Below are 25067 nucleotides of genomic sequence, written 5' to 3' on the forward strand. Positions count from 1 at the left end.
CGTGGGAATTGTGGGATTTGTGGGCTGAATAAAGTCAACTACTGTTATTTTTTTGTTTGAGCCTCAAAGTAGTCAGCCAGATCAGCAGGAGAACAGGGGGACAGGCTTAAGGAACTGTTCCAATCCATATTATATTATTATATTAAAGATCATGAATAGGCTGCATATTTTTTAAACTCATGGCTATTACAAAGTTACTTAAAATTATGTTTGCATTTCAAAAAGCTTAAGTTGTGTTTGGGTGGAGTTCCCCTTTAAGACAATAACATTAATATTAGGCTAGGCCTAAAGCTTGGCAAAGGACTGGGCTAATAAAAACAGACCTTATAAACAGTGCTTATTGTATGACCACAGAGAACACACAGTCTCAGCGACTCAGAGCTGCTATTCGTGGATACGGGTTTAGGGAGTGAACGTAAAGAGAAGCCGCATCTGTCTAGTTTTTGGCAGACAAACTTAGAACGCACTGTTCATTAAACATTTCCTAATATACATGAAGGTTGTTTAAAAAGAAGAATTTTATTGGTTTGTACATAATCTACCAAAACTAAATAAAGACTGTGTGCTTCATCAGTGGCTCATTAAATTAGCTCTGATGCATAAAGCAGATTAAACTAATTATTACCAGCCCCGCTGTAACCGGATTTCATAGGTTTTATTGGTGTAGGATAATCCGACAACCTCGTCCCTTTAAAACCAAACAACTTTTCAATCCTCATTCTTACCAAACTGATTGTCAGGCTTTAGTTGCCCTTAAACTGCACGAGGACACACACAAAAAAGGGAAAATATTGATTAATAACTCTGCAGAGTGTATAATCAGTGGAGAATAGAAATCTAATTTCCCACACTTACTAGGTCCAGCTTCCCTATTTACATTTTGCAGAGAAGATCTTAATGTTCAATTTACCAATATAGATGCTAAACTGCACCAGTGCAGATTCTCATAATCAGTTTTTATCAGTCTATTACAGCAGGAAAATGAAAGCAAATGTCTGATTAGTTGCTATGGGCAACTGCACTGGTACAATTGTGTGCAGTGTGTGTAATCCAGCCCCCCTTAGTCTCTGATACTATAGAGCCCTATAATCTATAAATGCAACAAAATGATAGATTCATTTCATAGGTGGAAGATTCATTGATAATTAACTTTTCTTTATATTTTAAAAGTCCCTGCTTATAATCAACTTTGCCAGGTTGTGGAGGTAGCCCAGTTACCTAGACCCACCACTGAACCAATGCTCACAGCAATTACATACTGAGTAAGACTGGCCTATAGTGTAATGCTCGTTTGGCAAGGTCTTCAAACAAAAAACATACTATTTATTCCACTTGTAAGCAAAAAGTGAGTATTTATGCCTGACACAATCACTGTGAATTGTGTCATGCTAAAACTCATGGAAGACTGGTCTATAGTGTAATGCTCGTTTGGCAAGGTCTTCAAACAAAAACATACTATTTATTCCACTTGTAAGCAAAAAGTGAGTATTTATGCCTGAAACAATCACTGTGAATTGTGTCATGCTAAAACTCATGGAATAAATACTCACTTTTTGCTTACAAGTGAATTAAATAGTATATTGTTGTTCATTGGATACTGGGAGGAAGGTACGAAACTATCCACTTGTACCCCACTTTTCATTTCTTTGTGGAAGGTCTTCAAACAAGCAGATCTGTTCCTGACTTAGGAATTCACTTGCTTGGCCAATCAGGCTAATCCAACCATTTGGCCCCAGGACCAATCCTATTATGGCCCACATCAGCACTCCAATGTGGCACTCACTCGACTAGATTTCTGAACCTGTCGACAGATATCTGGCTGTGTGGAGGCTCACAATAAGATGCCAACTCTGTCTGGAGGGCCAGCTTTTATTAGCCTTTGTATCACCACTTTCACCTCACTGTAAATATCAAGTCAGTATCAGTTCTCCATAATGACCTGATCCAAAGCAGATCATGCTGGTATAGGTAGCTATGCTGCAGGGAGGCTGCTTGTCCAAAATTCAACTCAGAAAAACATATGGCAGGAACTGAAAACATAGGCTACGGGGAGAGTCTTCTAAACTGACAAGTCTCTGGCATATTAAATTACCATATGCACTTATGACACTACGATTAATGGAATATTTAAAAACTGCATTATAAGCATGCTTACTAAAGTTATACTAAAGTTTGCATTTCTTTTCAGGGCTGTATTAGTGACCTAAATGCACCCCAGGTTGAGGAAGTGATGTCACTTCCGCCCCCATCACCCCTCTACACCCTCTGCCCCCCAAGCTCCACCACTGGATTTGCGTAAGTATAATCTGGCAGCTGAGAAAGTTTATTTTATTTTATTTATTTTTTTTAAATACATTTTATTGATTATATAGGCACCCGAGGGCCACACCCCTAAAACTGCCATCCTAGGCCCTGCTCCCATTAATAGCTATGATCATCAGTAACCAATGGGAGAATTAGAAATACATATCTGGCCTTTCAGGCTAGTATTTTAGTGCTGTTAGTCAGACACTAGTAATTCTCTATGACAGAGGACAAGCTGCATCTGCTCAGCCCCAGAATATTTACAGCTATTTAGCGCCCGAGGGGGTCAGAATTTCAACATCTTAGGACTTTCACAGACATACTTTGTAAACACATCTGTCTTAACTCACACTGAATTCCCTCAGTCTGCACTGGTAGGAATGGGGTAGTGTGGAGTTAATTAGAGGCAGAAGCTGAGAAACTAGAGGAAGGGAAGATACAGCTTAACATCTTCACTGCTAGGATTGTGTCTCTCTTTTAGTATATTTAAACCTTACAGGGGTGGGTCACCTTCAGGTTAACTGTTAGTATGTTACAGAATGGCCTCTTAGCAAGTTTTATACCAGCCTTCATTTTTCATAGTTTTTCAATTATTTGCCTTCCTCTTCTGCCTTCCTCCCAGCCTTTAAATGGAGGTCACTGACCCCAGCACCAAAAAAACTATTACTCTTTACGTCTACAGTTTGATTGTTATTGTTACTTTTTTATTACATATCTTTCTGTTTAAGTCCTCTTCTGTTCATATTCTAGTCTCTCATTCAAACCACTGCCTGGTCGCTACGTTAAATTGGACCCTAGCAACCAGACAGCGGCTGAAATTGGAAACTGGAGAACTTCTGAACAAAAAGGTAAATAATTCAAAAACCACAAATAATGAAAAATGAAGACCAACTACAAATTGTCTCAGAATAGCACTCTCTACATACTACTAAAAGTTAATTTACAAGTGAACAACCCATTTAATGTGTATAGGCAATTTATCTAACATATTACAACCATATAGCTAGAAACTAATTGACAATGCATTAGGAGCTACAAGTTGGTGATCAGTTCATCAGTACAGATAAACCTTTCAGTACATACATACATACATACATAATTATGATAGTTATATTTTATACAAACCCAGGTGTCTGTGGAGTTTTTGCTATTGGTTTTAAGTTCTGCCTCCAGTTTTCAGGGGTTTCTTGTTTCGATACATTAGAGTTTGGAACTGGCCCTGAAATGACATGTTGAGCTCATTAAGAAATAAATGTATTTTAAAGGGCAACTTAGTCCCAAAATTCCATGAGTCCCAGGTTGAAGCATGCACTACACAAAGCTCCTGTATCTTTTCTTGTGCCCACACTTTCTATTATCACCTAGTAAAATAAATGCACAGAAAACACTCACCTTTAGAGGATATTTCCTCAGCCCTCTGCCCAGGACCACTTTTAGAAAGATAAGACTTTGTGGTACTGGAACCATTTCCTGTGATTGGTGTACTGATTCCTTTTGTAGTACTGGAACTATTTCCTGAGCTTGGTGTAGTGATTCCTTTTGTAGTACTGGAACTACTTCCTGTGATTGGTGTACTGATTCCTTTTGTAGTACTGGAACTATTTCCTGAGCTTGGTGTAGTGATTCCTTTTGTGGTACTGGAACTATTTCCTGTGCTTGGTGTAGTGATTCCCTTACTGGAGTATGTTGGGGTGGTAAGAAGGGGCTCAGGATTTAAAACAGCCTTTGCAGTGTCATTTTTATTCTTTCTTTCCTTAGGTACCGGTCTTGCAGGTTCTACTTTGGTACTGGAATTCGAGGGATCAGCAGTTTTTTCATTCAATAGCCTGAAGAAAAGAACATAATTGAAAAATACACATAAAATATACCAAAACTAAATAAGAGCATGGATCGTGTAAACTAAACAGGAAGTCCAAAAATGTTTAGTAGTTTATACACTGACGGATTTAAATGGCAAATACACCTACATTTATTTTCCCTTTCTTTGTCTTTATAAAACCAAAAGGTTAACATATAATCATTAACCTTTTGCTATTCTCTTCTCTTATATAAATGGTGCTCATAAAAATGAAAGGTGTCCTCATAAATCAAAGAACCCATAAAACAGAAATGGTAATTAATTTACATGAAGAGTTTGCTGATAACTTTCAAAGATATATATCTGTGCCTTTAACAGACCTTGTTTGAAATCAGACATATAAAAACTGCATAAAACCTGCTCCAAAACTGGGAACGTCTGTCCCAGTTATAGAATAAACAACTGGTAACTTGGCACTTAAACTGTACTTGTATACTTTTATAGCTTCTGAAAGTGGAAAAAGAACCCCTTTAGGCTTATACAAACTGCTATAAACCCTCCGGTCTGACTAAGCCCGTTACAAGTGGCTGCTGTTGGAATTATACAAGCCATAAGATATATACCAAAATATCAATACTGTTTGTGATTACTGGGTAAATAAATCTTTGGTAGTAACACATATGACACAACTGACTGGCACATTTATCCTGTGATTGTGACATTAAATACACTAATCGGCAGATATCTCTGGTATTATAACAAGGGACAAATAATGTTTATCCCCATATTTTAGCCATGTCGGTGTAACAAGAAATATGGCCATAACAATCACTCACTTTTTTACATATCTGCAAACAATAACATGATTAATTGAAAGCATATCCAGTGGGTGGGCCCCCATCCCCCTCTGCCCTCCCCTGTCGCTCCCCAAATTTACCTTCTCCCTGATCGCAACAAAAGTAAGAATAAGGCGCACACAGAAAAAAAAGGGGTTGGCGGTGGGTGAACAAGTGGGAGGCAGGAGCCCTAGAAAGGGTGTGGGGACCCCTGGGGTAGCAGCCCCGGTGGGCCTTGCATACCCCAGTTGACTCTGAGCATATCCATGGTAATGCCCAAACCAGCACTGTCTAGAACACAGTGATTTCTCTAGGCCTGGGCATTGCAATAGCTGTTCAAGAGTTGTATGCCTTATCCAAGCCCACAGGTGGGTATGGGTTTAATGGAACTGTACCCTAACATTAAAAATCCCTACTTGCAAATTTAATAGACTTAAGCATATATCTTTTCTTCACATATTTACTCAGCAAGCTTTATATTTATTATATTTAGCTGTAGAGTCTGTCTTTAAAGTTTTTTGTACTATGTTAACTAGTTGAAAAAATTACAGAGTGCATAGCTTATATTTATACAACAATGAAATACATTTACACTAAATATTATGTGCTAGGAGTTGAGACAAGGGGATGAGGTCCCTGTCCCACAGAGCTTACATTAAAAGTTGGAAGATAAATTACAGACACAGGCAGACAATAAGTGTTGTAATTTGCAGTGGTTTGTCAATTAATTATAAGTTCATAAGTGCCAGGCACCTATAATTCATATTAATAATAGTAATAACAGTAGTAACAGTACATTTAAATTCCAGATCCTATCACTGATGGACCGGGTTACACAGAGCAGGCAGAATTCCCATGGCAGGATCATCATGAATTTACTGGGCTGCAGGTCCTGCAGAGCTTGGGAAAGTGTTATCGAGCAGTGCTAGATAACTAAAGTGTAAAAGTGCTCAGAAGACAACACTGTACAAGTTTACTTTCCTTTTCTAATTGACTTTACATGCCTATTTTATAATCTAAATGGCTTTTTTGGACAACAAATTACAGCACCCTTTGAACCCTAGATAAGATGTTGAAGTATGCAGAGAGTTGTCCAGTACCATAGTGTGTTTAACTTGTAAAATGAAAAGAACCGAAGATAATCAAGCTCTGTTTGCTTAGAGATTTAAAGGAATATGCTGTTTGACAAGGGTTTCCTGACCCATATGATTTAATTCATGCAAACTCAATATGAAAAGAATAAACACAGAACTGCACCTACCTGTGCGGTCTGTATACTGGACTAGGGTTCTCTGCTTCCCCAGATGGTTTAGGAGATGTAGGTCCGCCAAGGGTTTTTAAGAGATAGTTCCGAGCGTTGTCCTTTTCTGTGCTTGAATCAGTAATACCAGGCGACAAGCTGGAAGCAGTAGACTTTCCAGGTCCATCAGAGCTTTTTGGAGAAACTACATCCCTTGAGGATACTTTATTTGCTGGCTCCACAACTGCAGGACTTGTCTGGAAAAACCTCTCCCGAGCAGCCTTGTTTTTTGCAGCAGACAATTCCCAAGGTTTTGGAGAAGTTTCCTTGGGTTCATCCTTAGTTATGAGGGTAGTCATCCTTCCAGCAGAGATGGAATTGATGGTAAAGTTTGGAGATTTTATTTGCTGGTTGCTTGGTAAAGGATCTTTTTGGGGCTCAGATTTTCCTTTGTGGGTAAGTAAATCTGATGATGGCTTTTTAGGCTGCTCATGAGCAACACTACGACTGGTGTTTAAATAGTTATTGTCAACTTTGTTTTGTTGGTTAGACCCAATGGTAATGGTACTGGAGTTGTCTTTAATGCTATTTCCAAATCCCACTGCTGTGCTTGTGCTACTCGAACTATAAGGAGAGTTGAGAATGTTGCGTGAAGGTTTGTCTTCCTGAGCAGGTGCACCTGTAGAATGCTGGAGTTTCTGGTTATTACTGACAAAGCCCACAGCGGTTCTGTTGGTTGGATCCTGCACTGCACCTGTGCCTAGTCCACTATGGTCAAACCTGTTGCCCGGAGTTTTATTATTCTGATCCAGCACTGCAGACCTTGGGGTCACCCAACTACTCTTCTTCTCATCCACTGTGGCGCCATGTGGGGCAGCAGGCATAATTGTGCGCATCACAGGTGAGGTTGGCACAGCTATATGATGGTTTGTGCATATAAAACTACCAAGTCCATCTCCAGCTTTATACTGCCCTGGTTGTAATGTTCGGCTACACTGCTTACACCTGCAGAGGTTACAAAAGCAAATAGGTTAGAGTATCCAGTCAGCTGATTGTCTAAAGTCTAAACTTTTTTTTTGGTTACCTACTTAATTGTTAAGAATATTGGACATAGCAGCAATTTATCAGTTTATATGCCAAAATGGAGATATGCAAAAACTTAAACATTTCAATAATTCAAGACCAAAAAAACATAAGAAGTATAAACCTTGTAAGCTGCCATAGAATACCCATGCCTGGAGCATACCAGTAGTTAATAAAAGACTAATATAGTTTTAAAGATAAACTGCTACTTGAAAAAAGGGGTGAGTACATAAAACCACAGTAGAATGTAGGGATAAACTATGCCACAAAAGGAGTCTGTAAACTAAAAATCAATGGCAATTCTTAAATGATAAGGAAACTGCATTTAAACATGGGCAATAATTTCAAATTCATATGACTTTCTGTATGCATATATTGAAATACATAACACTGGGCAGGTATGAATTTAAAAAAAATTCAGGTTCAGGCAGGTTCTTGCCCACAAAGCCATGAGTGGGTGGTGGGTCTAACTTTTCCTACTGGCCAACTCTCTGGTGAAGTCACAGTCCCTTATCGCTGCACTGATATGAGCACCCATAATCTGCCCCCCTCATGCACTTGAACATCACAAATATACAGGTGTAGGATCTGTTATTGAGAATCTTTTTATCCAAAAAGCTCCGGGATACAGCAATACGATTACCCATAGTGTCCTATTAAACTAGGGCAACTTTATGTGGCGGACAAGTACTACCTGACAATTGCTGGAACAAATGCTTGCCAGACTTTTTTGTGCGTTTTTTTGGGCTACTTAAAAGCAAACACGCCACTGGAAAGTGCCCCCCTGTGCCATAACCCTTAAAGGTGCCAAGATTTCAATGTAACAGATGCCATCCGTGTATTACAGAATGAAAAAAAAAGGTTGATTTATGTTTTGATTAAAAGATATTTCATCATAAAGCAGAATAATCAATCTGCAAATGATAGCTAAAAGTTTACAAGGAGTAGTATAATCTTCTGTGCTTCCTCAGTTCTGACAATTTGAAATGGAATTAATAGCTGTCGGCCTCCCGAGCCAGCCACATAATGTTCCCATCTGAAGACTTCAAAAGCACTCACTTGAAGCAATTCCTGTGATAGAGCTTCCCATCGGCCATGTGTCTCTGGACCAAATGGACATGCTTCCCACAGATCATACAATTGCTGCTTACAGAACTGTTGCTGTCTATTTCCCGTATGCCCTGAAAACAGATTCAAATGAGTTTAAATAAAAACAGCCATAGAAAAATTGCATTTGCTCAGTTGTCTCTAATCACAATATGCAAAGAAATGGGCTAAGGTAAAAGAGAGGCATTATGGGGGAACTCCAAGAAAATGTAATTTTAAGCAACTTTGCTATATAAATCAATTAAAAAATATGCAGCCTTTTTTATGATTTTAAATGTAATATGGTTTGGAACAGTTCCCTATGCCTGGCCCCTGTTCTCCTGCTGCTCTGGCTGACTACTTTGAGACAGTAGTCAGCTGTTCTCAGTCAGCCTTTAGGCTGCATCCTTCAAAACCCACAATTCCCTGCACATATGATGTCAATAAGGAAAGGAACATCACAGTGCAATGCATTGTGGGTTATGTAGTTCCTGCATGCTGTTGGTAAGCTGTGGAGAAGCTGTTACAATTTGTAACATCAATTTTTTAGTCCCTTCTCCTCTGCCTGGACTTTAAATGATGCAGAAGAAGAACTGTTTTGCAGCTGGAATTTTAGCATATAGAAATGGTATATGTTCATACGTTGAAGAAACAGTTCACAAATAAGTATATTAGGGGTTGCTGTGTTTTGTGGGGCTCTTTAACAAATTTTGGTTAGGAAGCTGGAGTTTTCCTTTCGGTATGTTTCCATACTGTGCGGCTGGAGCCTATAGGGTGGCTCAAGGCAGTGGATGGGGGCTCTGCCTAAGGGTTCATGCTGATTTGCAATCATAAATACTCCTATAGTTGGGTGACTATTCATATATCTATAATATTGTTTATAAGGCCAAATGCTGGATTACACTATAGTACAGTATATCAATAAATACTTACAGCTCTCACTGGTGGGTTTTCTATCACAGTGTTTGACTTTAGCACAGGCATATTGGTTCTTGGCACTGGCTGAGGAGCTCTTGACGTGGCCTGAGGTGTTGGCAGGACATCATTAGTGACCTTCTTCCCTGCTGGCTCTTCCACCGTATCTGGAGGAGGACGCTTCACACCTGCCAAGCCTCCAACTAGGAGAACAAAATGGAAAGTCATTTCAATCAAGCAAAATCCACAAAAGGATCAGACCACAGTCATCAAAATGATGCAAAGAACCTCTAGGTTCAGGTGCACTTGAGTTCAATAGGAGGAAACAAGCTGAACAAAAGCCAAGTGTTGAAGTCAGAGCAGCCTGTGTAACTAGCTCAAGCAATGTGATGATGGGTTCTACAGAAGTTGACATTTCTATAGCAGAGAGGAAACCCAGTTTTAACACTGGGGTCAGTTAGTAGATAGCTACACAGGTGCTTGGAGATGGCATCAAAGAGAAGACCTTCACCCCTCATTGCATAAAATACAAAGGCTCACAAAGGCTGATTAAAGGGGTAGTTCACCTTTACGTTTCCTTTTAGTATGTTATAGAATGTACGATTCCTAGCAATTTTGCAACTGGTTTTCATTATATTTTTTTCATTGTTTTTGAATTACTTTCTTTCTGCCTCTTTCCAGCTTTCAAATGGGGGTCACTGATCCCAGTAGCCAAAAACTATTGCTCTGTAAGGGTAACTAAGACCCTAGCAACCAGATAGCTGCTAAACAAAAATCTAAATAACTGAAAACCATAAAATATAAAATGAAGACTGAAAACCATAAATTATACAATGAAGACCAAATGCAAATAGTTTTTGACTAACAATATTTACATCATATTAAAAGTTAAGTCAAACACCCAGAGTTTGACCACAGAAAAGTGAGCTTACATACAGGATATATCAGATATACTCCGATATACTCTGATGTGTGCAGCTTTGTAAGTTCAATATAACAGAAACCCAAAAGGGTGAAGACACACAGAGCTACTAGTAGCAGCTACTTATCATGGCTATTAAAATAGACAATGCAGATCATTTACTAATAATTGTCTCTACTTGTTTTAGCAGAGGCAATTCTCAGTGCTGTCTATGGCAGAGGATTTTCTGCTGTTTAGTAGCCATGACAAGTAGCTGCTACTAATGTAGCTCTGTGCGTCTTCGCCCTAAAACTGGATAATTTAAAGCTGCAATGTGCATCTGTTAAGAGTTTCTGTATGCTCTCCCTTTAATACAGAAGTAACCTGCAATTAGTCAGCCATAATAATAGTGAATTACTGGATAATATACTGTTTATAATTGTGCTGTTAAACCACCTTTCATCAAATAGCAACAACTATCATTGTGTACTATGAACTGTACAGCCACGCTTTATTTCACTTTTCACCTCTTTATGACTTGGGATATAACTTGACTATTTATACTCTCCATAATAAGTCACTCATTAAAGAATATAAATACCAATTAATTTACAGTTTGTGCTTGGCTTATACAAGTTACAACCAACTCCGCCAAAGGCTCCTGCCAAAAGTCCAGCCAGTGTAAAAAGTAAATGTTTAAACAGGACTGACTGAGAAAGTGCATCACACACCCTAATCCCAGCAACATATAAATGAGATCAGAACCAAAAAAAGGATGGGAATAACCAAGAAACCTTGCGGGTGCACCTACAAAAAGAGCAGGTGTGGAAACTACTGGGGAATATCAGTCTGTGTAACAGCCACGGGTTGGGTTTATTATGGTATACATTGTATTTTAATTTAGGCGTGCAAAACTTGTGAATACTGAGCGCCATGAAAGGCAGTTTGAAACCTTGGAAAGCACTGGGGGTTTTTTTGTTTTTTAAGAAAACCATAACTATGGAATAGTAGCTAAGGAACAGTTAGAGAAGTCTAGCCTTCACATGTTCTTATACAAACAGGAGGCTTATGGGAAGCCAAGGGGCTTACTAACACATGCAAAGTACACAGGGTGCAGTACAAACAGCATGTATTTGTTGTATGTATTTGTTAGTATGTTAGTATGTCAGCTACACTCAGACGTACAGCACTTGTATAGTTAAAAGCCGTTAAATTAGCATTTTTCAAGTCTGAATAATCTCTTTTCTGCAAAAAAGATTTTTGGTATCCTTCTCTAACCAGAAACTGAACAAGAGGTCATAATGAGAAAGGTCGCTTGTCAGCAAAGGTCACATTCTTCTATGCACTGTGGTTTCGGAGAAAGCGTTACCCCCCAGTCTAATGACTACAGTTTGAAAGCACTGAGAACAAGGCTCCGTGGAGGATTCTTTTCATACACTTGCAGCTGAGAGGGATTTCCCACAGAGGAGGAGGGAGAAGTCCAGCTTCAACAGCAAAGCCAGGAGGATATATGGCATGCACATGGATAGTCTCAGAAATCAAGAAAGCAAACATTTCCAGCAGTGGGTTATAATTTTGATGAAATATTCACTTCAGGGCAAGGGATGTAAAACCTTTGAAATTTCCAACATCAGTTAAATGGGTAGAGATGGTGGAAATGCTAAATGATTGCTGGGCTGATATTTGTATAAGTGTTGAACCAAAACAGTTAAAGCTTTAACCCACCCACCCCCACCCTAGAGTTTGCTTACAGCACCCACAGGCTCAAATGTCTGTGCTATGAATGCAGCACAAGAGTTAGGTGGCTCCCTGTGCAAATCTGCAGGGAATTGGTGGTACTAGCTTGTATGTTGTTCAGGATGATGGGGGTGGTGGAGTTGTTAAGGAACACTGTACTTACCAACTGCTTAGGGCAGGCATTAAAGAAGAATAAAAGACTAAAGGTCCATACACCTTCAGATCCGCTCACTTACGGGTGGGAGATATCGGGAGAATCCAGGCTCTGGGGGCAAACGATCGAATAATAACGACGGGTATAGGCAAAGTCGGTCCGGGGACCGCATCAACGAACTGATGCGGTCCCCGATCCGACTAGATTTTTTAACCTGCCAGTCGGGCAGGCCCGTCGGTAGTGCCCATACACAGGCCGATTAGCTGCCGAATCGGTCTAAGGGACCCATATCGGCAGCTAGAATCGGCCTGTGTATGGGGACCTTAAGATAAAAATGTAATATCTATGAACAGCCTTTCACCCCTCCTACTTCCAATCCACACCAGTTTGCTCCCAAATACTTCACCCTTTGCCTTGCATATTAAGATAAAGAGAGTAGCACCCCATTGTCAACATTACAACATCAAAATGGTATGAGCTGAACATAATTAAAACAGGTTAAAACTATAGACCTATAAGCCCTCAGTATAATAAACTGGTTCTTATCTCAAAGCCTAATAAAGGCTGCAGCTATGGAAAAGGGATGGGGTTTGTTTACACAGTGGGATGGTTTGTTCATAAGATCGGGAAATAAAATGTGACCTTATTTTCAGTTTTTCCCTGTTTAGTGCATAAAACTATAAAAAAAGATATTTCTTAATAAAAAAAAAAAAACAGGCAACATGTATGTTCATTACAAGCTGTCTTCAACTAAAACTAATTTTTTGGTATACTATTTTAATGTCTATCTTTGTGTGTCTGTGAGCGCCTGTCAATCTAATTACAAGTAGTAAAATGAAAGAATGTTTCTAGGTTTTGCAGTATTTGATATTATGGAAAAAACAAGCAGTGCCAGCAAGTGAAGGCAGATTCAGACATGCAGTGAGGAATATTTCTCAGAACTGATAGGGAATGCAGCACTGTGTTTTACATATAGGTTTTATGGCACTGCCACCAAGCACTATCGGTTTCCTCAATCAAACAAAAGTAGTACCCAAAAGCAAATAAATTTAGTCAAAAGATAAAGTGACACGAAATACACCAATCAATTTCCTCTTCAATCAACACATCTATAATTTAGTTCCTTTTTCAAAAACCCGTATTTTAAATGAACGGAGTCCCTGGGCTCAACAGCCTGGTAGAATGTCCGCCCTTGTTCCACGAGCCCTACTGGTAGTAGTTGCTCCGTGTCTCTTCACCCTTAGGGTGAAGACACACAGAGCTACTAGTAGCAGCTACTTGCCACAGCTGCTAAAATAGACAATGCTGATAAATTACAGATAATTGTCTCCATGTGGGTTTTTGCAGAGGCAATTCTCAGTATTCTCTATGGAAGTGTATTTTCTGGAGTTTATTAGCAGTTTTCACCCTAAGGGTGAAAACAAACAGAACTACTAGTAGCAGCTACTTTTCACGACTACTAAAGTAGACAATACTAACCATTTACTGATAAATTGTCTTTACGTGTGTTTTAGCAGAGGCATTTCTCAGTATTGTATATGGCAGGGTATTTTCTGTTGTTTAGTAGCCGTGACAAGTAGCTCTGTGTGTCTTCACCCTTAAACCTAGTACAAATTAACATCATATTATGGTTTGGGTCAAATAAACTGAGGACTAAATTAGTCAGCAGCTTGTTGGCCCATGTATGGAGCCCACCAACGGCAACATCTGTCCAGAAATAGGCCAAACTGGGCAGGTTTGATTTTAGCCTGCATTTACCTTTGTTATCATCTAATTGTTGGGCCAAGGGTCAAACGACTGGATCAGTCCAATTACCCCACTTAAGGTAGCTATATTGGGGAAAGATCCACTCATTGGGCAACTTCGCCAGATGAGCAGATCTTTAGGGATATGGGCAGTTTAAGGCAAGAAAAACATTGTTTAGGATCTTAAATGCTAACAAAAATCATCAAATAATGTGTCTCCACAAGAATAACTGTCAATCACCAAGAAGGATATAACAAAAGGATACAGAATGCAAGGTTGCTAGATATGTTAAAACAGAGTATACAAGTCTCCTTATGAGTAACAGTTTATGGGATGATATGACTTCTTTAATAACCATAACAGTTTTACCAATATAAAGGCAGCGTTTTCCACTAAACACAGTCCCTTAATGTTCAAACCTTCTGATTCACAAGCAAAACCCCAACTTGCTGTAAACTATAATTCCCAGGGCACAGAGCCAGCTTGCTGGGAACTGGAGGGCAGGGAGTTTGGCATTGCTGGGCAAGGCTCTAAGATCAGCAAAGTGATCAAGGACGTGATAAGAGCAAAACAATTATAAATGTTTCCTAATCGCAGAAGAAGAGGCAAAATCATTTTCTATAAAATAAATAAAACCTCTGTCCAAGTGCAGCAAAATATTCATTTACGTTTAGAGGAACCAGGCACCAGAAACACCATGGAACATAAACTCACTGGGAGAGCGTCCGTGAAAGTAATTGTAGTACTGCGATACATAAGTAAGGATGCTGAGCCTGTCAGGGACCCGCAGTTTCACCATATCTTCAGCATCCAGCAGGGCTGGAATTCCAAGCTTCTCCTCAGCAACGCTGAAAGCCTGCAGCAAGAAGGAAAAACAAAAGACTGAAGGGGCATATTGACTTAAGCACACAATAGCCTGGCTTGGAACACCAGATAAATCTGCTATACAAATACTAAGTAATATCATATATAACATAAGCTTTGCTGTAAATATATATTCTGACTATTTTTCCCCCATCTATCTAAAAGAGACTGTATTTCTGTCCCTATGGCAGAGTTATTTTACCCAAAGTATTCTGGAATAAAGTTGTTAGTATTTGAATCCCCAGTCTCAAGCTTAATGTGAACATCCGCTCGTTTGGCGAGATGCCTGCCTTGAGGTGGGAGATATAGGGTTGATCTGATGTTTTACAGGATACAGGCTACCAGGATGAGGTCCCCATCAACATGCCAACGTGCTCCTCATCTAATTTTTAAACCTGCCCAATCAAATTCTGGTGGATTTTCAGCTACATATTGGTTGGGTAGGCGCATCAGAGTTCCCCATACAAAGGCAAATAAACTGCTGTCAGCAGTTTTTTCAGCCAACTTTAGGTTCAGGTTTGATCTGAATGTCATTTTGTCGAGCATCATGCCATAAGATTCTAAATAAAGGCAATATAAAAAATTATTTCAGGGGTAAGGTCCATGGAGTTTTTCTGATGCTAGCTGTACAGCATATACTGGGAGATGAACACCATTTGTTCATTGAGAGAGTCTGTTCTGTAATGTCCTATAAAAAGAACTAAGGCTGGGGGACTGAAGGAAGGCAGGCAACAGAGATGGTCCCTGTTATGCCACTGCTGTTAAATGGCAGTTCAGGGATATAGAGTAATAGAGTGACAAGCTGAATTTTAACAAAAAAGCAAGCTTTTTTGCTCAGCTGTTTATTTGAGGGCCCCAGGATCGCTGTGGAATGAGAAGGAAGGAAGAGGATTGCCCACCTGCATTTACCCCGGGCCAGTGCTCCTGTTAGGATTAAACTGCACCGGCCCAGGGTTTCGAGTAAGCGATTACAATCATTGGGGGGTGCCTAACATTTGGCACACAGTTGTGATTTAGCCTTTCCTTCTCCATTAAAATCATGTTCCGCCATGGGCGTAGCCATTGTTTGGCACTGTTGTTTAGTGAGTACTGTTCAGCTGCCAGCAAAGTTTTTCAGCTAGTGTCACTGGTGGCAACCACCACTTTCTTATAGCAATAAAGTACCATAGTAGACAAAATGAAAGCAATTATAGTCCATTATAATAAGCAACTACTAATCTTCCTTATAGAACACACAGAAGTGTGTTTATTTACCATATACAAATTACCTTTCCCTAATACCAAGAACACAAGATAGGAAAAACTGAAGTAACCAGTTTCTAGCTCATAAACATACTTTATTAGTTTAAATATGACTTAACAGCTGCATGAACATAAGGAAGCAATTAGTCCACTCCAACAACCAGCATGGCACAGCCACAAGCAGTTTATTTTGAAAGGGTTTGTCTAGAAGGGGTTTTCACTATAGGCATTAAATAAAAGCAAAAGGGCTGACAATGGATTATAAAATACTTCCAAGAGTAGAGAAACTTTTGGATCTGGTAATAACTAATACCAAATTAATCTTTAGCATTTTCAAGGGTGAGCATTTAAGGAATAGTGGCTCTATAATAGAGTATTTAAGACATTTAGACATGCAAACTTTGCAACTATAAGAGTCTCTCTGGGATATATTAACTGGAAAAAGTTTTTCACTGGGTTAAATGGAATGTCATTAATATGCAGCTAAATAAATATATATGCCAGTATATTCCGCTAGTAAGCAAGGAAAGGCATTGCAAAGCAAAACCGATATGGTTTTATACAATTTCTGGTATTGGGGTTGGTAAGAAAAAATGTGCTTTTAATGCCTTGACAGCTGAAAATTTTATTAGGTACAATAAAGATTATTTTTCAGCAAAACCTGTATGCATGTGTTTTAATACAATATTTTTATGCAATTCAAATGTAAGTACGTAAGGATGTAGCAGTCACAAACGGCCTTAAACATACAGCAATACCCCCCACCCCCCAATCAGATTGAATGGTATCATTAGGCTACGTTTTGCATGTAAACCTCTCACACCCATTAGCAGAATATTATCACACTTACCATGTGGTTATTGTCGTATACATTCTCCTTGCTGAGTAAATCAAAGTTTCTGAAAAATATGAATATTAAATGGAATTAGTTTCAAGCCACATAAAGAAAATAGGGGACTTTAAGGTGCAGACTTATCAAAATGTGAGTTTAAGGGCTCTGGTACACGAGGAGATTAGTCGCCCGCGGCAAAACTCCCTGCTCGCGGGCGACTAATCTCCCCGAGTTGCCTTCCCTCTGCCATCCCACCAGCGAACATGTAAGTCGCCGGCGGGATGGCAGACGCGGCGGCGCGATTTCGCGCAAATCGCCGAAAAAGACTCGTGAGGCTTTTTCGGCGATTTCCCGAAATCGCCCCGCCGCGTCTGCCATCCCGCCGGCGACTTACATGTTCGCCGGTGGGATGGCAGAGGGAAGGCAACTCGGGGAGATTAGTCGCCCGCGAGCAGGGAGTTTTGCCGCGGGCGACTAATCTCCCCGTGTACCAGAGCCCTTAAGGGATGGTTCACCTTTAGGTTAACTTTTAGTATGTTATAAGGGCTCTGGCACACGGGGGAGATTAGTCGCCCGCGAACAGGGAGTTTTGTCGCGGGCGACTAATCTCTCCGAGTTGCCATGACCCGCCGAAAAAGACTTGCGAGTCTTTTTCGGTGATTTCGGGAAATCGCGCTGTCGCATGTGCCATCCCGCCGGCGACTTACATGTTCGCCGGCGGGATGGCGGGTCATGGCAACTCGGGGAGATTAGTCGCCCGCGAACAGGGAGTTTTGTCGCGGGCGACTAATCTCCCCCGTGTGCCAGAACCCTAAAAGGGCCAATTCTTAGCAACTTTTCAACTGGTCTTCATTTCTTTTTTATAGTTTCTGAATGATTTGCCTTCCTCTTCTTACTCTTTGCAGCTTTCAAATGAGGGTCACTGACCCCAGCAGCCAACAAACTTTTGCTCTGTGAGGCTACAGTTTTATTGTTATTGTTACTGTATATAACTTATCTTTCAGGTCTCTCCTATTTATATATTCCAGTCTCTTATTCAAACCACTCGCTGGTTGCTAAGGTAACTTGGACCCTAGCAACCAGATAGTTGCAGAAACTCCAAACAGCAAAGCCACTGAACAAAAACAGAAATAATTTAAAAACTACACATAATAAAAAATGATGACCAATTGCAAATTGTCTCAAAATATTACTCTCTACATCATACTTAAAGTTAACTCAAAGGTAAACAACCCCTTTAAAGCGTAATACATAAAAACTGACCCACACTCTATTCATTCCTATAGGATTTTTAGAAGGGTGTTTATCAATGGGTGAAGTTAGAACATTTGATAAATAGGCTTCTTAAAATCCCATAGGAATGAATAAACCTTAGGTGAGTTGTTATCTAATAAGCTCTAAACTCACATTTTTATAGATCTGCCCCTTAGCCTTGTCCATTAAAGTGAAATGCACTTGTGTTCTGGTTTATAACATAATTAGTATTTTTTAAAGTGTTTAGTTGTCCAGTTATACAGTTATAATACATTTTATTAAGCGTATGAATACATTGTATATAAAAATACACTGAAAACTGAATTCCCCCATAAATAGATCTCTCCAGTCCTGCTGGGATCTGCAAACTACTGGGGGTGGGGGGGGCAGAGAATAAATGTCACATCCTGTGTTTAATTTACTTTCCTTGATTTCCATCTATTCAGGTGTTTCCTGCTAGACAGTTGACAATCCCATTGTCACAATGCTGGAGGGACAACACAGGCTATGTGATGTGTAGGCCAGACTGATAAGGATCATAACATTAATGAGACAGGACAGGCAAACAATATCCAGATGGACAATGCCTAAGTATCTGCGACAAACAGTTAGCAAGGAGCACATTACAATGGCGCCGACTGCATTAATAAATCCTACGTCTCCATACATAGGCTGCTCCGCTTCTGACAATTTGATGCAGCCTACATTATGCAGTGCACTTAGGGCTCCTGAACTGCAAATCATAAACAAAACACATTTAGGGGTAGATTTATCAAGAGGTTATCACTTTCCGTATTAGTGAGTAAGAATGTATTTTCTGTTGTGGAATGAATCATTCCAGATAAGGATCCGACAAGCAACAGTGTTCAGCAGTAATAAGAACGTCTACCTTATAGAAGGGAAATTAGATTTCTGACTGTTTAAACACTCAAACATATTAAGACAAACTGGCATAAGTTACAGTTTGAATAAATGTATTAATTAATACAAATAATGTATTCATTAGTTAATTTGTTCAGGAAAATGCTGATAAATGGGGAAAATATAAAGCAGGTGGGAATTCCCAAGTTCAACATTTGATAAATCAGTATTTAATGTTAAATTTAAAAATTGATGGTTCTCATTTACTAGTGTAGGTAATACCCTGCACTAGTCCAGTTACCCACAGCAACCAACAAAAACAATAATAAAGCAAGGGATACACAATAAGATCCAGTTACCCGTAGCAACCAATATTAAAGATGGGAATACACAGTGAGGTCTGCTTGTTTGGTAAGGTCTGCAAACAAGCTGATCCTTCCCAATTTGAAACAATGTGGTTGGCCAAATCAGGATGATCTAGGCCAACAAACGACCATATTGGAGGCCTATGGAGACTGGTTGGGAGAAGATGGCCCCACCCCCGATGCAGTTTTCATCTGATGGAATTTTTAAACCTGTCCAATTGATATCAGGCAGGGCCTCCTACGAGCCTCATACACAGGCCAATAAGCTGATGATGGTCTAGAGTCAGTATCTTTAATCAGTCTGTGTATGGCCAGTTTTAGGCTGATTAAAACTAATAGTACAGGTATAGGACCCGTTATCCAGAATGCTCGGGACCAAGGGTATTCCGGATAAGGGGTCTTTCCGTAATTTGGATCTCCATACCTTAAGTCTACCAAAGAATCAATAAAACTGCAATTAAATCCAATAGGATTGTTTTGCATCCAATAAGGATTATTTGTATCTTAGTTGGGATCAATTACAAGGTACTGTTTTATTACTACAGAGAAAAGGGAAATCAGTTTTAAAATTCTGAATTATTTGATTAAAATGGAGTCTATGGGAGACGGGCATTCCGTAATTCGGAGCTTTCTGGATAACGGGTTTCCGGATAAGGGATCCCATACCTGTATAAGGCTAATAAAACTAATTGTAGAATAGCTACTAAGTGTAACTTTACTGGTTCAGTTTAGCACCTATGCTAATCAGCCTTTCACGACCCCAATTAAGTTTGGACCCCAGGAGCTGCTCAGTGCTGCCCCTGATAACTTCACGTTTGCTTTCATAGAACCAAAGAAATAAGTTTTATATTATTTTTTTTATTTTTTTAATGGATAAAATGTAAAGGGACATAAATGTTAAAACAAATATTAACAATGTATGACAAAACTGTATCTCAGTAGATGATATAGTTACATAGGGTTGAAAAAAAGACCAGAGTCCATCAAGTTCAACCCATCCAAGTAAACCCAGCACACACAACCCACACCTACCAATCTATACACTCACATACATATATATACACATATATATATATATATATATATATATATATATATATATATAGTTTATATAGTTTATATATATATACTATATATATATATATATATATATATATATATATATATAGTTTATATAGTTTATATATATATACTATATATATATATATATATATATATATATATATATATATAGTTTATATAGTTTATATATATATATATATATATATATATATATATATATATATATATATATATATAGATATGTGGTTATTCAACTACTACACCAAACATTTTACACTCTCACTTCACATACAAATGCAGAATAGGGAAAGTCCTGCCCCAGTCAGCAGCACCAAATGTCAAGATACGCTGAGGTATGGGAATTCAACCACAGTGCACACATGACAATAGGCTCTTTGATCCCTATACAAACAGATGTCATGGATGTCAAACTGCCTCCTGCTGTTGTGAACTACAACACCCAGAGTCACGTGCTGTGAGTCTGATGTATCTGGCACTGGGGAATGTCATTAGCACAACTGGATCTACTGTGACTCATCTAGGATTTAGTACTCACGGGTGGGGAGTTTCCTGAAAAGCTGCACTTTTAAAGATCCCTAGTGGAATAGCAATAGTGGAAAATTTTAAATAGAGCAAATTGTATTTTTACCTCTAGGTAACACACTGTATTTACATTACACGTTTTTTGAGCTCTAAGGTGGTGTTAAAATCCCTCTTCTGTTTCGTACAATATTCGGTGCGTGTATGGCGGTTCGACAAGGCGACCGATATCGCAATCGGCTCGTCGATTGGCCAGGTTAAAAGATTTTGAGCAAAATCTACGTTCAGGGCTGAATCGGCATGAGGAGGTAGGGGGATAGTACATTTTGGCACCCACGCTAAATTTCCTATAGCACAGTCAAGGAAATGTCAGAAAATATGGTTGTATAGAAATCAATGTGAATCACATAATAACGGGAGCATACATTTTAACATTTAACATGATTCAAGTGTTTTAGTGTTGAAGATTCACAAAGACTTATATAAAATATTATACAAAGGTATTTTCCAACATTTTGTCATTCGCACTGGTGTAGAATTTGCAATGGGCAGCTGGCAATATAGGAAAAACACGGCTGCAATTTTTTATACTCCCAGTGGTTTAGGGATGGGATTGCCTTGGTGCTCCACCTAAGAGGCAGGGGGGGATTCTGAGGGCCCAGAGGCAAAAGTAGGCTTCATTTTCTGGATGAACAAGTATTAGTTATTGACAGACCCTGTCATAATACAAGGGAGACAGGCAGATCAGTGCCCCAACTTGGGAGAAGTAGTAGAGTTAGTATTCCCCAGAAATTGAACAGCACCCAGGGTATCCCACCCCTATATTTCCATATCAACTGCACAAGAACTTTAAAGAATAACTCTATTCTGCTCAGTATTTAGTTAGTAACTGCTTAAAAATCATTGGGACCCAAATAAGTTTATTCTACCCTCGAGTTATAGTGTAACTATAACTACCCTTCCGCCAATATTCCAGCAAGGGCAAAAGCTGGCAGTCACACGACTATGGTGAGGGCAGAAACAAGCTAATATAAAAGTATTCTTTGTATAGCGTACGGGCACTGTACAAATAGTGTTACATTTAAATTAGTCTACAGTAATTTGTATGTTTCAAATGTTTATGCAGAAGACTCTGAAGTTCCCTTTCTTATAGGTCCCTCCAAAAGCTATAAATACACTCGTAATACTGCTTAATTTACTTATATTCAAAAAGCAGAAAAAAACACACCTCAAATGAATTTGTTTGCCTGTGTGCGGCCCCCATAGAGAAAAGGAAGTATCGGGAATTAAGCAAAACGAAATGCAACAGAACCTTTATTTTCTGTTCTGCCATAAAGATTTACTTCTTTCTTTGCTGGGGGCAAAGCAACCAGAGCTCCAATTTTTTCCACTCCTTTTTATTTTTAGGCTCATCGTTGCCACATCCCTCCTGGAAGCAGCACACAGCCGGCACATCTCAAGCCAACATCCACGAAGCCACTTCCTTAGAGTGCAGCACACCAGCGAGCAGAGCGGCCCGACCAGTCACTTGTATGGAACGCATCCAGGTCTATTGAATGTTAAATGAAAGGAACAAGACCACCATGCCAAAGATTTTTTGTTCAGCAGATGTGGATAATCATCTTCAGAGATCCAGTAAATTGTATCACATGGGATAATTCTGGCTTCCCCCAGGGTACAAAAAACGTGCTACATGTCTATGTACATAGTACTGGAAGAATAAGGCAGTTATGAGATCCCTTGGGCTGTCTAACACACTTTCAAAAGAAGTTATTCAACATCAAAAGATGTTATTACAATGCCCTGAATAAATAAAAGCAAGTTAATAGTCACCCACGGAACCTGGGATATTTGTTTAATCCATTAGGGAGATGCTGCACAGTCAGGCCCAGCCTGGCAATCTGTGGATTCTGGCAAATGCCAAAGCAGCTGCTGTAAGATGCCATAGACAGTCATTATTTATTGGGCTGGTGGGGGGCTGTTTGGGCCTCTGTGTACTTGAAATGCCTGGGCCTATTTGACCCAGTCCAGACCTGCATACAGGGTAATTTGTGGTTGACTTCCACAGAAGCATAAAAACCTCAAGAAACAGTTCTGGTGCTTTTCACCCTGAAAGTGTTCAGTACCAACAGCACAACAGCTTCCATAATACCATAAGCCTTATATTCACTTGTTTCCCCAGAACAATTAACAGCAAAAAAAGAAGGCAAGGAAATGTCACCAAAAAGAACATTTAAAGAGAAGAGTCCATGTATAAGGAGAAGAATAGCTTAAAAGTGACCTGCCACTAACAACGAAGCAAGGTTCAAATCCCAAGTGGAAACTATTTATGACATTTGGCAAGTCACTGTATCTCATGATGATGAGTACTTGGTTTACTCATGGTTTGTTTTTCTGTTTTGGCATTTCAAAAGCATTTGATCACAGTCACACACACACCCATGCAGATGGTCAGCTAATTCAGTCAGGACTGGCAAACTGGATGACCTGCTCCTCTCACAGGCCCAGACTGGCAATCTGTAGATTCTGGCAACTGCCAGAGGTGCTGCTGTAATCGCATAGACAGTCACTATGGGGGGGGGGGGGAGGCTGTTTGGGCCTCTGTGTGCAAAAAATGCCAGGGCCTATTTTGAATCCCAGTCCAGGCCTGGGAACAGTATGCTGGTTTTATAAAAGTAATCCAATTCATAGTAGTTCATTTTAAGTAGCACATAGTACAGGTATAGGACCCGTTATCCAGAATGCTCTGGACCAAGGGTATTCCGATAAGGGGTCTTTCCGTAATTTGGATCTCCATACCTTAAGTCTACCAAAGAATCAATAAAACTGCAATTAAATCCAATAGGATTGTTTTGCATCCAAAAAGGATTATTTATATCTTAGTTGGGATCAATTACAAGGTACTGTTTTATTACTACAGAGAAAAGGGAAATCAGTTTTAAAATTCTGAATTATTTGATTAAAATGGAGTCTATGGGAGATGGGCATTCCGTAATTCGGAGCTTTCTGGATAACGGGTTTCCGGATAAGGGATCCCATACCTGTACTGACTGACTAATAACGTATTACATTGCACAAGTGCCAAAAGTAACCAATCAAAAGTTAGTTTTGATTAGTCTACTACAAGCATAGCTGTGAATGCAGTTCTCTCCAGATTGGCCAGGATGTGCCCCCATATCATTCCAAAATCGTATTTTTGCTTTCTTTTGGTTATTACCAAAAGAGTCCATAAGCTCATACACGTCGCTGGTTTAAGCCAGTGAGAATTAAACGGATAGCAAACAAGGACAATGACTTACTGGATGATTGAAAATTCTATTTAAACATAAGTTAACTTTTTTATTTAAAGGATATATTTCCCTCAGCAGCTTAACAAGTTAGTGCCAGGCCACTGTTACCCGGCATCACGCCGACCCACTACCCGCTTGTACATTTAATAATTTTTTTTTGCTTCCTCTAATTACGCCACTGTTTTCCCTATACCTGCTTTAAGCAAAGCAAAAACTAAATTTTTTTGTTCAAAATGTCAATATTTTTAGGCAAGAAATCTAAGAATAGAAAATCTGTGCTTAAACCACTAAAGCCCAAATGAGTCACTGAAAGCGGAATTACTGCCACTTTGCAGCTGGGAATGTCTCCTAATCTGACTGCTTTATCTACTAGAGCATACACAGCTTTATCATTTCTGCTTTAGTCTGGAACTAGAACAGATTTGCTTTGTGTCAGAAACACAGGAAAAAATACCAAGTGGGAGGAAAAAGCCTTCTCAGTCTTCTCAGTCTTCTCAGTCTTGCCATCCAAAATAGAACTCATTAAGAGTTCATCCGACTTCCTGCAGCGTCCTTGTTCCTAGCCCTTCTAGCAAAACACTAACACAAAAGCACTGGCATACACAGCAATTGAACTACAAAGAACTACACAATAAACAGGCATACAAAGTTACAATTCTCCATAAATGTGTCCTCTAGTTCAGTTGACACTCAATCTATATCCAAATATATATCTGCTGTACTTACAAGCCGAAGTCCAACAACTTTGGCAACACATGCCTATTCGTCAAAATATGCTTATTTGGTGGGGTTGCCAAATAGGTGGTTCTTTGTCGAGTTGACAACCGCTGCACTGGGCCATATCAGGCCAACCTGGCTGTTTGGCCCAAGGTCCATGATCAAATCATACTGTGGATCTATGAGATTGGTCTGGGGATGACTAACAAGCCTGATAAATACCTGCCCAATTTTTAGGAC

At 39.4% G+C, this 25067-nt stretch overlaps 1 protein-coding gene across 2 annotated transcripts in view; it reads right to left on the minus strand.

Annotated features, from left to right (window-relative positions):
- Positions 1–25067, minus strand: part of micall2 (MICAL-like 2) — a 45800-nt gene that overhangs the window by 13197 nt on the left and 7536 nt on the right. For both annotated transcript variants that reach the window (XM_012970552.3, NM_001079045.1), the window contains 7 exon segments: positions 16757–16805; positions 14515–14656; positions 9281–9465; positions 8321–8442; positions 6200–7183; positions 3697–4130; positions 3430–3523 (listed from right to left, as the gene is read on the minus strand). In XM_012970552.3, the coding sequence (XP_012826006.2) occupies positions 3430–3523; positions 3697–4130; positions 6200–7183; positions 8321–8442; positions 9281–9465; positions 14515–14656; positions 16757–16805 (2010 nt within the window).

The sequence above is a fragment of the Xenopus tropicalis genome, chromosome 9 (assembly GCF_000004195.4).
Source record: "Xenopus tropicalis strain Nigerian chromosome 9, UCB_Xtro_10.0, whole genome shotgun sequence".
Taxonomy (NCBI): Eukaryota; Metazoa; Chordata; class Amphibia; order Anura; family Pipidae; genus Xenopus; species Xenopus tropicalis.